Source organism: Clupea harengus, chromosome 19, assembly GCF_900700415.2.
Source record: "Clupea harengus chromosome 19, Ch_v2.0.2, whole genome shotgun sequence".
NCBI lineage: Eukaryota > Metazoa > Chordata > Actinopteri > Clupeiformes > Clupeidae > Clupea > Clupea harengus.
Genome location: NC_045170.1, coordinates 9,512,504 through 9,528,403, shown reverse-complemented (window position 1 = coordinate 9,528,403; position 15,900 = coordinate 9,512,504). Strand labels below are relative to the sequence as shown.

At 43.4% G+C, this 15,900-nt stretch overlaps 1 protein-coding gene across 1 annotated transcript in view; it reads left to right on the top strand.

Annotated features, from left to right (window-relative positions):
* Positions 1–3,463: 3,463 nt before the first annotated feature.
* Positions 3,464–15,900, top strand: part of LOC105904908 (calcium-binding mitochondrial carrier protein Aralar2) — a 44,320-nt gene continuing 31,883 nt past the window's right edge. The window contains exons 1-5 of the mRNA XM_031585704.1: positions 3,464–3,581; positions 4,475–4,528; positions 4,887–5,029; positions 10,159–10,274; positions 12,368–12,507. Coding sequence (XP_031441564.1) covers positions 3,570–3,581; positions 4,475–4,528; positions 4,887–5,029; positions 10,159–10,274; positions 12,368–12,507 — 465 coding nt within the window. The 5' untranslated portion in view covers positions 3,464–3,569. The remainder of the gene's footprint in view (positions 3,582–4,474; positions 4,529–4,886; positions 5,030–10,158; positions 10,275–12,367; positions 12,508–15,900) is intronic.

Sequence of the window (15,900 nt, the reverse complement as noted above, 5' to 3'; positions counted from 1 at the left end):
ACAAACACATTAATCTCACACAGTGCAGATTATCTCATAACAGCAAGAACACTTAGTAAGGTCTCTAGAGTTTAGCTATTTTTCCTTTTGTATTCTCACATTTTGTTTTTGAGACTTCACATGCTCATTACAATCAGCCCATCAGCATGCCCCCCCCCCCCCCCCCCCCCCCCACCACCCCACTCCAGCTAGGTGGCACGTCCTCAGGAGGAGGAAAAGGAAAAGACTTAAAGATTTGCTGATGTGCTTTAGTGCTGTTCAAAGACAAACGTCCACCGATAATTTCCAGCCTCGCTGCTTGCTGGGCTCCACGATCGGCAATTATGAGAAAGCGCAGGAGCCCTGAAAGACACCCGCTCAGGCAACAGTCAGAGAGCGCGAGAGAGAGAGAGAGAGAAAGAACAGCAGATTGCACTTCCACTCTCTCTCCCTCCCTCCCTCCCTCCCTCCCTTCATCTTTCCATCTCTCCGACACACACCAGAGTTCCTGGGCAGGGTGGTTGGGGCTCATCTGTGTCCGTTTAACCAGGCTTTTTTTGGGGAGGGGTCCCCGTGTCTTCTCAGGTTGCAGGTTGTTTGAGTGGGGGCTCTTGTTTCTTCTTATTATTTTTTTTCGTTTCGTCGTTTTTTTTTTTTTTTTCTCCTCCTGCCTCCTGCCTCCTGCTAAAGCCCCCTCGCCTGGACCTTGTCAAAGTGCCCCGGACGCATCCGCCCCATCCCTCCAGAGGGCCCAGTTTCGGCCCATCCCAGATGCCCCCGGAGCATGTTCAGTGTAGCTCCTCATCTGAACTGAAAGATGTTGAACAGATTCATTCAGAAGCCGGCCTCCTCCAGGAGTTTCTGAGGATAGGATTGAATGAGTGTGGGTGGGTGGAGGTCTGTGTGTGGGGTGTGTCTGTGCATGAGTATGGTAAGTATAGCTTGTTTGAGGTGTGTGTGTGTGTGTGTGAGTGTGTGAGTGTGTGAGTGGGCACTGAGAGTGGACGGTGAAGGAAAATGTAAACTCAAAAGCATCCATGAAATGAGGACTAAATTATTGTGAATCTGGCTTCATTCCCAACAATCTTTACATTCCCTGTCAGTTCAAAATAACTACATTATTCCCTTCGAGGGCCAGGATCGACCTGGATGAGAAGAGCTGCATCCGTCAGCACTGGTTCATTTTCAGCTCCCGGTCTAGTGTCAAAGCTGTTTATACTCTTGGTCACGGAATAGAAGCAGAGTGGCTTTGACCAGCTGAGTAAATCAGTTGGGTGTTATTCAAACACTGATTTACTTTAATGTAAACTACAAAACAGTCTGTCAAGGACTAGTATGTAAATGTTGTTGACATCCGTGCCCTATACTGTTTCATGTATTATTCTGGAGGACTGTGTTTGACGTCTCTCGGTTTAAAGGGAGAAAAGGCGGTAGATGTTATTGTGTTATTCTTACACCTAGCCTATATTTGTAATAGATAATTGTATAAATTCTCCTGACTGTAATTGGAAATAACTCCATCCAACATACCCTCAGTTTTTTTTTATAAAAAATAAAGGTTATTATGTATTATAGGTTGTGAAGAGGTATAACACTAGAGGTGCAATACTGGATTATGTTTTAAAATAATTATTCCATTGCTCGCTTAATACTGCATGGAGAAGTTATAGAATTAGATCTACAAGGATGAAAGAGAATATTAAACTAAGCTTAACCTGGTAGAGAGTGACACCAAATTGAACTGAGTCCCTCAGCTTGAATCCGAGAGTGTTTATCCAATACCTCTGAAAAACGTATTTTTTTATGGCATGAAGAAGACAGTTTGGGAAAGAAAGAAGGAAGGAAGGAAACGCCACCTAACATTAATCACAAAACCTGCCGAACTTGGTAGGTCCACAAAGAATGTGCAAAAGAGCAGACAACAGGCCTGACTGACAGCCTGATGCTATAAAAGTGGGACCACACTGCACATTGACATCAGTGCTTGAAAAAAGGACAATTAACCTGTCAGCGTTTCAGATAAAGACGCCGCCGCTCAGATGCCCCACTGCGAGGACTCTGTTGCTAAAAATAGTAAGTATTTAACCCCGGCGACCTTCAGGGTTCCTTCTCAATGACCACTAATAGAGGGACCCGTGGTCGGCAGCAAGACTTACGAACTGGCCTCTCAATCATTTGTTTATAAGTGGTGCTATTTTTAAAAACAGACAGTTTAGACGACTTGAAATAGAGGCTTGAGTCCCAGACAGTTTGTCGTCCGCTCTCCCCTCTCTCTATTAACAATCCGCTTGCAGGCCACAGGCAGGATACGTGAGGGCAGATCATGTCAGAGGTCCCAAGGAAAACTACCAAGGCGCTCCTTGAAGATGGACCATAGTAAATTGTCCTCTGAGATTGGGCTGTTTTCCCACATAAAATGATGCACTTTCATAATTTGGTTGATATTTAACCTAGATATTTATCCCCAATTCATTCAATTTATCCCCAGTGATGTTTAGATATCTACTTATCATGCATGCAAGTAAGGTCAAGAATGGCACATTCCGTGTAAATGCCACAGGTAAATGATTTCCATTAAATAGCCTAGGAACAGTACTTCAATTGCCAGATCCAGTTTTGAAAATGATCAGTGCTCATTCGACATAATTTGGGACTCTGAGCTTTGGCTTTACATTATTTTATTACATAAAACATTACTCAGAGCAATTCTTCCCAACAAACCATCTTCCTGGTGCCATAAATATTTTGGGGAAGCGCATTCACCCCGGTGGAGCCCATTTTTAGAGGAGCAGAAAGCATGCTGTGAAAAACACTGTGGTTCACAAGGAATCCTTAGAGCCGCTGGGGAAAAAGCTATGAATTATTTTGAGCGCCAAATGCATCTTCTTTGAAGACCATCTACCATTAGAGCCCTTTTGCTCCCTTTTTAAATTGTTTTTTTTTTAATGCCGTAGGTAATGTTAACCTTTGCTTTTGTAGTCATGGAATGCTAGCAGCGACCATGATGAAAATAAAAAAAAAATGTTTATACCAAACTGCGACATAAAAGGACAGACTGTGCAACATTCTACTGAAGTCTTCTGATTTCCCAAGTCTTTATTTTTAGACATTTTTTCAAAAATGAATTTAGTAAATTAATGAAATGTTGTGTATGAGGATTGTTGCCCTTTACTGCCACAAAGAAGAAGAAAAAAAGTAGTTTTATTTCAGGGCTTTAAAACCGCAGGCCTAGCCTCTTCTCTTTGTAACACTAAGTCCCATAGGCATAAGTACTAGGCATCTTCATTGACTCAGTAAGGTACCTGTGATGCAGCCAAGGCTACAGTATCAGTCTAGTGTCAAACAAATGCAAATAGTATATGATTCAAAATACATAGCATATGCAGCATAAACAGTAACCCTAACTTGCTGAAACTAATCGTCTGAGACTTCACCTGTCAAAACCGTTTTGTAGTTACAGCACCACGTGGACCCTTGAGCCGCTTTCCATTTACTTTTCTCTGCACCGACTGAGCTCCGCACGTGATCTCCATGGTAACGTCATCGCGTACAAGGAAGTTATCCCGGGGAACGAATTGTAATAGCTAAGGATGACAGCAAAGGTAAGCCCCCTTTTCGTGCAGAAAAGACATAACTTTTCAATGAGGTCAGTTCATCGTTTGACAGCATATGTAACATGCATGCATCTCCATACTCACTGAAAAGAGTTGACCTTAAATAACCGACAAGATTACTTGCTAACCTTCATCATTCAAGTAGCAGGGATGAATGGCTAGTTAGCCTGCTAAGATAATGTACGAGGTTAACATTAGCCTCTCAATGACATTGGGGCATTATGTGTGGATAACTTGCCACATGTGATAACATAAGAGAACCACTCACTCAAAGCCTGCCCCATGCAGTAAGCCCACCGTGCCTAGTTGCAATAAATCACTCTCAACAAGTGCCCTGCAGAACTCAATATATTCTGCCAGCCGGTTCGTTCTGGTTGCATTCTAAACTGGATCGTTAGTTGACGTTGTATAGAACTAATGCACCTTTTCCAAGCGGTTTCGAAATAACCACCATTGTTCTCCACCCGCTCTCGCGTACCCAGCCCAATACTCACGTGAGGTAGAATGACAGCCCGTCAGAATTTTGCTGCCAGCCGAAGTTAAGCGCGATAATGTCTTCCTGGATGCTGTGAGACCGCACACGTTAATAAGTATAATCAGAAACAACTGTTAAGTTAATAATGCCAAATTGCTGTCTGCCACTGTCAAGACGCATCACGCTAGAGAACTTCGAAGACATCTCCAAATGATCAGTGTGTGTAACGCGAATCTACAGCCAAAACAACCATTTGTTGATATTAACAGTAAAACACAAGGTTTAGGTTGGGCATGCTGCCAACATCCAGTGCAGGCACTTGGACTAAGTAGAGCGCCAGAATAAGTATTAAAAAAAAATGTTGGCACACATTTCGTTTGATCTCTTTTTATTATTGTTTTGACAGGTACTTTTGCCACGAAGGGCTGATCCTGTTGAGCTCAAGGCCATTTTCCTTCAGGTGAGTCATGAGCAGAGTTCCATGCAACATTGGCCATTTGGCAGAAGAGACCTGCCTGCTGTGATCACGTGACTGAATCTTGAAGCAATTCTTCCAGTTAACATGTCTTCATCCACAGCAAAATGATTGGTCAGCAGCTACCTCTCAGCTCTGCTGGTAGAATGTACTGCACTAGTGTGAAACTGACATCAGACAACTCTTCTAAATGTTCTACTACGAATGTTACATTAATGTTAACATTGTAGTAATGTATGTACACATATGTTTGCACTATGCATGTGCAATACATTCTAACAATTAATAGCTAATACGCTCCCTCTTTACACTGTGTGTTGTCATCAAACCAATCTTTTTGCAGTATGCCAGCATTAAGAAGAATGATGACTATTTCATGTCCCCCGAGGACTTTGTGTCCCGCTTCCTCCACGCACACACAGACATCCGCCTGTCCAACGAGGCCACCGCTCTGCTGGCAGGGGTGGTGGACCAGACAAAGGATGGGTCAGTATTCAGCTGCAGTAGGTCAATGAGGAGGTGACATGGTGTGTGTGTGTGTGTGTGTGTGTGTGTGTGTGTGTGTGTGTGTCTGTGTGTGTGTGTGTGTGTGTGTGTGTGTGTGTGTGTGTGTGTGTCTCTGTGTGTGTGTGTGTGTGTGTGTGTGTGTGTGTGTGTCTGTGTGTGTGTGTGTGTGTGTGTGTGTGTGTCTCTGTGTGTGTGTGTGTGTGTGTGTGTGTGTGTGTGTGTGTGTGTATGTGTGTGAGCTGACATGTTGTATTGAACAAAGAAGGTTTGTGCTGTTTATTTGATCCTTTTTTACGTCTGAATGATTTTGTTTTCTGTTTTATTATAATAGATGTAATGCAGACTGATATTGAAAAGGGTGACGATATTTTCTTTTTTCTTTTTTTTTTATACAATACACCGTAGATGTGGTGGTCTGACCACAGGCACATCCGAAATTAGCATGTTATTTTATCATGGCAAAAGTAAATACAAAGTAAAATGTCCTTATCGTTTCATGTAAGGAAAGAAAGAGACCTACAGGTTCAACCCTTCAGGCTTTTTGATGTTTCTCTCTGTGTAACCTCTCTCTTTCTCTCTCTCTCTCTCTCTCTCTCTCTTCCACCTTTCTCCTCCTCTCCAGCCCCTTCCACCCTCCACTCGTGCTCCTTTTTTTACATTAATATGTATGTTTTTAATGATACATAATGACAGCCAATAAAATGGTAGGGTAAGTCAAAAAGAAAAATGCGTTGCCACGGCAACCACCTGGGCCAGCCGGCGTGGAGCGGAGTGCATGTGGTCATGGGGGGGTATGGAGGAGTGTGTGTGTCTGTGTGTGTGTGTGTGTGTGTGTGTGTGTGTGTGAAAGGATGGGGGAGAGCAGTGCTTTAAACAGGGAGAGACTGAGAACAGCAGAGCACACACTCACACTCGGCTCACTCCGCTCACTGTAATTGCCAAGCCATTCACTACATTGTGTGACTCGGGAGATAGATAAATGGCAGCGCGAAAGCTATTAGAGGATAAAATCTATCAAAGGCTCCTGTGGCTTCAGCCTCTATAGAAACCTTGTTTATTTGGATTGGATAAAAAAAAATATCAAGAAGTGTATTTATCAGATACATCAAATAAATAATGCTGAACAGGATGACAGGTTTAAATGAGATTTCAGTCAGTTTTTCAACAGATTTTTGTTAAAAAGAAAAAAATTGTGGAATTCTTATACTTTATGCTTATGAGAGTTTGAATACCAGATGAGCTGAATGCTGATATGTTTATGAAAAGGCATCATATGACATATGAAATGTGTGTGATACTTTATCTGGACCTTCACCAAGTTTCAGTTGTTCTGTTCTGGTCATTTGAATGGCATAGATACTCTCCTCACTGTATTCTGGATAATCAAACTCAATCAAATGGTGAACATGTAATCAAGCTTAAAAAAAGAGAGAAATCATGAAGAAGTCAAGGTCACTTTATTCTCAAACAAAGCTGAAATGAAGAGGAGTCAATTCATCATTTTGTGTAGGTGCGGATGTTGTCTGATGGAGTCAGGTTCACGTGTGAACGAACTGAGCAATTATTTTCTCTGCGTTTTAAATGCAAACAGGGTTTGTTTTTCCCCCCTGCTTTCCCTCCTATGGTGATCTAGTAAATCAAGTGATATGGTGACATCCATCAGGCACTGAATCATTTTGTCTCCTGTTCTGCCAGGCCTGTGATAGAGGCTTCCTGCCAACAGCTGGAAATCAGGCATTCTGCAGATGTACTTATCCCTGCTGACTCAAAAAGATGTCTCAGTCTATTTCATTCTTCCCTCCCTCCTTCCCTCCCTCTTTCTGTCTCTTTCTCTGTCCCTCTCCTTCTGCCTGTTTCTCTCTCTCTCTCTTTCTCCCTCTCTCTCTCTCTTTCTATCTCTATCTCTGTCCCTCTCCTTCTGCCTGTTTCTCCCTCTCTCTCTCTCTCCCTCTTTCTATCTATCTCTCTGTCCCTCTCCTTCTGCCTGTTTCTCCCTCCCTCTCTCTCTCTTTCTCCCTCTCTCTCTCTCCCTCTTTCTATCTCTGTCTATGTCCCTCTCCTTCTGCCTGTTTCTCCCTCTCTCTATCTCTCTCTCACTCCCTTTTTTTCTACATAAATGGAAAAATCCTTCCAAGTGTGAAATCCCATAGTGTCCTGGGGGTTAAAACTTTGTAAAGAAATCACGCTGGGAAAATAGCGGTCCGGACACGTGAATGTGAACACGTGCTCGCCCGGGCCATGGAGGTGCACTATGGGATGGAAAAAGCCAAATACTCTCTCTCTCTCCCTCTCTCTCTCTTTCTCTCTCCCTATCTCTCTCTCTCTCTCTCCCTCTCTCTCTCTTTCTCTCACCTATCTCTCTCTCTCCCTCTCTCTCTCTCTCCCTCTCTCTCTTTCCCTCTCTCCCTTGCTCGTCTCACACCCGTTTCCTCTTCGCCTCGTCAGAGTGGCTGTGAGGGATGATGGCACAGATGATGGCAGGGACAGGGGGGTAGATAGGGGATAGCAGGGGACTGGGGTCCTCCGAAGGTGCTCTCTTGGGTGGTGCTCACCTGTCAGGGAGATGGAAGCTGCTAAGACTAACGCTCTTCAACGCTAAGCCTGAAAACTTTGACCCCCCTCTACCCACACCCACACCCACAACCACCGCCACTCCCACTCCTCTCAGTTAAGGTTTTAGAGGACCCTGCTTGTCAGTAAATTGGAAATGTGTTTATTTCTAGATTCCACACTTGTTTTTGTTTTTTTAACACTTCTGATGAGAGAGAGAGAAACTGACAATAGGTTTGGAAACCACAATTGCCTCTTTGCAAATGCAATCTGTCAATGTGCATGTGTGTTTTTTTTTTTTTGTAGATAAAGACCAACAGCAAAACCCTGACGATCAAAAAGGCTAGCCTCTGAGCTCCGTCTTTGCCACTACTGAATGCAGATATGTCTGTGCACATACACAAATGGCGTGTGTTTAGCGCTGTCTGTCTCCCTGGAAGCCGACGCTAGGAGTCTGTTGGTCCTGTGCCATGCGAGTTGATGGTTGGAGGAGATTCGACATTGATTTGATTATTGGGAGTCTTGGTTTGATTTGCGCCGCAGAGCTATGGCATGGCATCCCTTTTTTTTTTTTTCTTTCCCCCTCACGGGTCGTTGTTATGCTAGTAGTCAAGGCACTGCTAATCAACCATCATGTACTTCATCCTCGGTGCAGCACCAGGGAAACATGTCTGCCCAGCGAATTTATTGCATCGGTTCGTCTCGGTATGAACAAACCCCCAAAAGACATGTTATATCTGATCTTAGGTTAGGCATGAAGGGTTGGGTGGATTGGGTCGGTCGAAGTGAAAACGATAGATCCTGCTCTCGCCATTTAAGACGTTTTATGAAGCAGACCACTGTATTGTGTAGAATATGTGCCATTGTTTTATAATAGAGGCCCTTGCAGCATGTTTGGATACATTCCTTCTTTATTTTACTTCTTTATTTATTTTAGCCTGAAAAGAGTCAAGCACAGACAGCAACGTTTGCTGTTGTTTCTTTTGTTTTGATTCGCTGATGCATGGCCTGAGCTGAAGCGTTTTCTTTTTTTTTCCTCTCTCTCCCTCCCTTTCTCTCTCTCTCCCTCCTTCTCTCTGTCTCTCTCTCCCTCTCTCTCTCTCTCTCTCTCTCTCTCCCTCTCTCTGTCTCTTCCCCCCTTCTCTACCCACTCCCTAACAGCAGGCCACTGTGCTGAAAACCACCAGCTTAGTTAATAAAACAATTACTCTCGACTCCGCAATACGCCTGATTTTCAACGTGCTGGAGGCAAGCGATGCTTTCTCTCTCTCTCTCTCTCTCTCTGGGCTCCACTTTAAAATTTCATCAGTAACAAAATTAATTAGAACGGCCACGAAAATGTAATCATTGCTCCCTGGAAATTGAAATAAATTAGAGATGCACACATGGAGGACTGCTCGTTAGGACTGACCCCGCGTAATGACTGTATCCATTTGTGAATTTCATAATGGAGCCGTGGCAACTTTGAGCTGAACTTCGGCGAAGAGTAGATTGCGCCGTGTCCCCCAAAGGGGCCTCCTGGCGGTGCTCAAATGGTGTTGGCTGATGAGTGGTGTGAACTGGGCTGTTTTCCTTATGTGTGTGTGTTTGTGTGTGTGTGTGTGTGTGTGTGTGTGTGTGTGTGTGTTTGTGTATTTGTTGTGTTCCTTTTCACTTTTTCCCCTGCTCTCTTACACCCCCCTCCCCCCTTCACCTTCTGTGTTTGTGTGTGTGTGTGTGTGTGTGTGTGTGTGTTTGTGTTTATATGTGTGTATGTGTTTATGTTATAACAGATGAGGTGATGTATTTTTGCACTCCAATTGCATTTATGTGTGCAGTACATTGTCTCTCTTACATTTATGGATTGACCTGCATTACCTCAACTCCAGTATGTTGCAGCGTGTATAGAAATGGCTTTATGTTTGGCTTCGAATGCCTTGTTGTCTTTTAGTATTGTTTTTTTTTCACCTATTTTTTTTTTTTATATATTTTCAGATGTGTCATCTTTTTGCCTAAAAAATATCTCTTCAGGAGTGACAGAGGTGAACAGTTTTTTTTGGTAGATTTTTTGACACTCACACGCGATCACACTCTTTATGTGTGGATGATCACATGTTCCTGCTATGATTTATTTGAGAGTTTGTCCCATGTTGTCATAGTCCTAGTTTCTGAGGTAATGACAGCTGACAGTGGGATGGGGAGCACTTGACTGGAGATTGCTTCAGATGGATGGCCTGCGGTGACTATTTGTTTAGCCATTTACTCCAGCCTGAGGCCCGAGACTAGGCTGGTTGTTTAAACACTTTCCTCCATGATCATTTCATACCAATAATTACTAAAGAGCACAAAACAGTTGCAGAGTCAAGTGTTGCACAATAGAAATAAGGGGCTTGTCTGTTTCAATGTGAGCAGCAGTAATCAGTGAATGATACTCATTGCGGGGTAATGCGATGCCTAGCTGTACTAAGAGACTGTTCTATGTGTCTTTGCCCTTCTTTCTCCCTCTCTCACTCTCTCTCTCTCTCTCTCTCTCTCTCTCTCTCTCTCTCTCTCTGTTATCTTCGCTGTTTCTCTATCAGGTTGATCTCGTTTCAGGAGTTCTGTGCTTTTGAGTCGGTGCTCTGCGCTCCTGACGCCCTCTTCATGGTCGCATTCCAGCTGTTCGACAAAACTGGCAATGGGGTGGCCACTTTTGGTAAGAGGTCCTTCCCTCAGTCCTGCCCATTGCCTTGGTTGACCTCTTGTGTACGTTTGTACGTTTGTAATCATCTCTTTTTTCCCTTGACAGACATCTGTTAGTGTCTGCAATATGTTGGCCCTAACACAAGTTAGCGTGTGTAAAAAATGTGAGGTGAGCGTTGGCGGTAGGTGTTACAGACCTCCACCGTACGAGTCTCTTTAAAAGCTAAAAGAGCGTTTTATTTACAGCCGACAAGCTCTCCATCCGACTCCCACTATTAGGGAGACGGGGAGGTGACAGCTCCGATCAGGAGAGAGAAGGTGTGGGTGTTTGTGACGGTTTGCATTACCTTAATGCTCTGCCACGGGCACCTTTGGAGGCAGTTTGAACACGTTTCGTTTTTTCGAATTTGCCTAATTGATTTAAACAAGCTCGAATTTTCGCCTTCCCAGGATGATCGGCGTTAGGTTTCGGGGGCCTGATTTGGAATGCAAAGCGCACAACTCAGGCGCAGGTAGGGAGAAAGGAAATTTCGCTCTAATTGTTGGAGTCGGTGGGGAGTAAGATAATTTTGCGTGATTATATATGCACATATGTAAATTTTTGCATTTAAAAGGCTCAATTAAAAGATTTCGTTGTGACGTTTCAGAGCCTAATTAAGAGGTCTGTTGTTTTTCAGTGGCAGTAAAGGTTAATTGGAATATTTAATAGTATGTTGTGTGTTGTGTATTTTTTCTAAATGCAGAAGAATGCGAAATGTGAAAGTCAAAAGAGCTTTATATCTTAAATCTCAGTATCTGTGACGATCTAAGATTCAGTCGCTCTTTTCATGCGGTGTAAATAACGCTCGACTGAGATTATGGTCTTGTCAGACTTGCTTTATCGTGATGAATTACAGAGTTCTTTTCTGCTTTCCTTTGATTAAATAGTTTCTCTGTGTCAATATGAAAATAGCTTTGCCTCTTTATAACCATATTAAAAGCATTAATAGTCTCACTGTTATTTTAAGCCACTCTTGTTTTCCAAGTAATAACTAGGTGCACCTAATACTCACTGTCATGTTTGTAATTTTGTTTTATGTTGCGTTATATATATATATATGTTTCAAATAAGCCCTTTTTATGTAGGTAAGTAAATGGATTTCTCAAAGGTGGATGTGGAAAAATCTTGGAAAGTTCAAATTATGCAATGAACGTAATATTACGGCGCTGTTATTTTTTAATAATTAGGTGAAATGGAGTTAATAAACCTGCAACATGGAATGCACGCAACATGCGATTGTACTCAAGCCAAGTAGAATCAGGAGGGGGCAGAGAGAGAGAGAGAGAGAAAAAAGAGAAATGGAGAGGCGAAAGAGGAGAAAAAAAAGAGAAGTTGAGTGTTGACAGCTCCATAAAGGCTGAGAATATAAGTGCAGGTCTAGGCCAGGAGAGCAGTGTTACTCTACAGTAATGCTGTGCATTTACGGCCTCATTAAAGCATAAAACCTGCTTAAGATGTCTCGCTCCAAGAAGTATGGGCTGAGCGGAATTCTCCTCCTTCTCTCTCTCTCTCTCTCTTTCTCTCTTTCCCTCTCTGCTCTGTCTTAAACTGTGTTTGTTTTATTCATAATCAGAAGCAGACTGGGCCGTTCTTTTGTGTTTTTCTATGTAATCTCTGTTTTACTACGGTGGCTATTTGAATACAGACGAATGCATGCAGCATGCACAAGTATGTCTATTCCACGGTCTCAGATACAGTCCCTTCTCATGACTGACAGTCCTCCTCTGATCTAATTGATTGTCCTCGTTGCTTTTTTTCACGTCTTAGCTGTTGGCAGGTAATCAGCTTTGTTTGTCTCTGAGCCTTTTTCTAATGGAAGAGTCTGGGGGTCTGTTCACTGACACAGTGTATTGAGTTAGACTCCTCTGGTGTGTGTGTGTTCATTCACAGAGGATGTGAAGCAAGTGTTCAGTGAATTGAGTTGGACTCCTCTGGTGTGTGTGTGTGTGTGTTCATTCACAGAGGATGTGAAGCAAGTGTTGGACTCCTCTGGTGTGTGTGTGTTCATTCACAGAGGATGTGAAGCAAGTGTTCAATTCCTCTGGTGTGTGTGTGTTCATTCACAGAGGATGTAAAGCAAGTGTTCGGCCAGACCACCATCCACCAGCACATCCCCTTCAACTGGAACTCTGAGTTTGTGCAGTTGCATTTCGGCAGCGAGAGGAAGAAGCACCTGAGCTACGGAGAGTTCACTCAGTTCCTACTGGTATGCCAGGCATTCTTCTCTTCTCTTCTCTTCTCTTCTCCTATCTTCTCTTCTCTTCTCCTATATTCCCTTCTCTTCTCCTCTCTTCTCTTCACTTCTCTTCTCTTCTCTGCTCCTATATTCTCTTCTCTTCTCTTCTCTTCTCTTCTCTCTTCTCTTCTCTTCTCTGCTCCTATATTCTCTTCTCTTCTCTTCTCTTCTCTCTTCTCTTCTCTTCTCTTCTCCTATCTTCTCTTCTCTTCTCTTCTCTTCTCTTCTCTCTTCTCTTCTCTTCTCTTCTCTTCTCCTATCTTCTCTTCTCTTCTCTTCTCTTCTCTTCTCTCTTCTCTTCTCTTCTCTGCTCCTATATTCTCTTCTCTTCTCTTCTCTTCTCTTCTCTTCTCCTATCTTCTCTTCTCTTCTCTTCTCTTCTCTTCTCTGCTCCTATATTCTCTTCTCTTCTCTTCTCTTCTCCTATCTTCTCTTCTCTTCTCTTCTCTTCTCTCTTCTCTTCTCTTCTCTTCTCTTCTCTCTTTTCTTCTCCACTTCTCTTCTCTTCTCTTCTGTCACTGTTACCTTACATCTCCTTCTGTTTCTGTCTCTACACACCCCCTTTCTTTTCTTTAGTCTCTTTCTCTCTCCGCATCCCTCGTTTTTTTTTCTACCTTCCTAATCCAGTCCCTCACTACTCCCTGCAGTCTTCTTTACCTCTCTTTTCTCTCTCTGTCCCTCCCTCCCTTTCCCATCTGACAGTCCCTATTCTCCAGCTCCTGAGTCTCCTACAGTGCAGTGTGTCTACCTGTTCCTCACGGGGGATAAGCTATAATTAAGTCCCCCAGAAGGCTCTGCGGTTTGGGATGTGGGCTCATCACACTCCCCTGAGCTCCGGCCCCAGATGGGAAAAAATTCATGCACTATAGGCCGCAACAAACATATGTGTGTGCAAGTGAGCTAACAAACAAATAAAAAAAGGTAAATAAACAACAAGAGAGTAGAACCTGCACAAGTGAATACAATTTTAATACTGGCCTAAAACGCACACTGCATACACACACTTGGCTAGGTTGAATATGCATGATCAGTTTAAAAAAAACGAACTAACAAATAGGTTGGATATCTTCCATCTTCTGGAGTGCTTGCGGTACAAATACAATGCGTTTGAATTCTAAAGTATGAACATACAGTGCATACCTGAAGTGCATGCGGGGCCACAGGAGAATGGACATAGCATGGCTGATTTACGGACATTAAAAACCTTCCTAGAGAAAAGAGGGTTGGTTGTCACAAAGACAGTGGGTGATTAGCTTGTTTGATATCTCTCCGAGCCCTGGGCACGCCACGCCAAATCATATACGTTCCCAGGGAGCCGCGCTCCCCCCAACACGAGGGAGCACATTGACCTAGTTAGTCATTAATGAAACACGGGGGTTGTGTTACACGCGTGGCATTTGTTTCCCATTAGCTGACGTAACCACCCACACCCCCCTGCATGCGGTCCTACCGGCTCAGGCAGAGCAGGTAGGGTTAGTCCACTCCACTCTCTCGGATAAACCCGGGGATCGCCGATGAGGCCGCTGTGCGTTTTCTTGTGTTTGTGGTGTGCTAGCTATTTTCCAATCTACCGTCTAGACCTAAAATCAGTCGCAGAGTGAGTGAGGGAGAGAGAGAGAGGGAGAGAGAGAGAGAAAGAGAAAGAGGGATCAGGGGGCTGTGAAGGTGGAAGGGGTACAGGCGTGCCAAGTTTGCATCGACGCTCCCTATATCTGAATGAGCTTTTATATTACGCTTAACATGGACCATATGGGTTGCAGGGGAATACTTCGGTGAGAGCTATGCCTTGATATTAAACGTGTAGCTAGGGTGGTGTGTTTGTTTTTTTTTCTTCGTTATATTTAAGGCCCTGTTTGACTTCAGTTGTCTCGAGTGCTTCATACCAGGCCATGGTTTACTAAAGCCAGGATTAAACGTGAAATTGGCTTATTGCTCTCACTTCATTTTTATTGCCGTCTATTGGAGTGATTTCATGGCTGTTTGTCAGTGAACTAATCCAGTGTGGGAGAAATGTAATGGCTTTCCTCAGCACATGCACTCATAACTCAGGACCAGGATGAGAGAGAACTCTATTGCACAACGTAATGTAACGTGATGGGCTGCACTGGGTCGCTCTCTCTCTAAGAACCTAAGAATGTTACGATGTCCTTTCAGATGTCTGGATATTAGTTGGATTTAATCGACCATGACTTCAATTGAGATGCTTAATAATGATATTGATAGTAATAATGCTACGTTTTATTGAAATGGAAGCGTTCCAGATCCCAAGGTTATACTGCAGATCAAGACAGGACAGCAAGGACAGTGGATTGAAAAACTACTTGATAGTGATATTGCGGTTTACCAATATTGTAGACTTGCCAGAGGCTGGATGGGGCTCTAACTCTTTTTAGGTGGACTGATATGTGTGTTATTGTGTGCTGATGATGGTGCCATGTGAAGAAATGGCATGGAAAACCACGTCAGACATTCACGTCTTTGTGTCACTGCCAGGCCTACACAGCCTTTTTCGCTACAGCGATATTTTATGTTCTTCTATTTACGTTCTGGGTTCTTTTAAGAGCCAAAGGCTCCACAGAGGACCTTTCGCTCACAATTAACCCAGCTGACAAACCTGTCAAAAATGTCCTGTATGTTTTAAATTGCCCAGCTGAAAGCAAGAACTGCGGTTTCTACAAAGAATGCTCAGGATCATGGTCTTCTAAGAGGAACTAAGTACTCTATTTTGGGAACCAATATGAAGATCCCTTTATGGTTGTACATTGTACCCCTTTTTTTGTGGGGGTGTTATAACCTGGCTGGTGAGACCCAGTGTGTCTTTTTATCTTTTTTTAAAGTATTACACTTCTGTGGCGCGGAGTCCGTGCCAAATACTGGGTTTCCATTATCCTGCCAAAACAGAGGTGCCTCGTCAAATGTTTTTATTTGAGTCCAAGGACAATTAAAAATAACAATAAATGCTGCCGTGGTTTTAAATATTGCCCTGTGGAAGGTTGATTCACTCTCTCCCAGCTTTAAAAAGAAATAGAAAAGAATGGAAGAAGAAGAAAAAGGGGAAAAAAACTGCATGTCTCTGTAACACACACAGTTTCAATCATTCACAGTTTTAAGAGGCTAAAAACTGTAAACTGTGAGGTTCAGAGCCGCAATTGTTTTGCTGCTCTGTGTGGTTGTGGCACTCGCCCGAGTCTGATGGAGTCCAGTGCCTGGATCTGGCAAGTTTAGGATCTTTTTTTCTCCTCTCTCTCTCTCTCTCTCTCTCTCTCCCTTTCCCTCTCCCTTCCACCCCAACTCAGTTTTTCCTCTTGTTTTGACTACTTCACAGCAGACCCTACTAGACGTCTTTGCGAACTGAAGAATCCA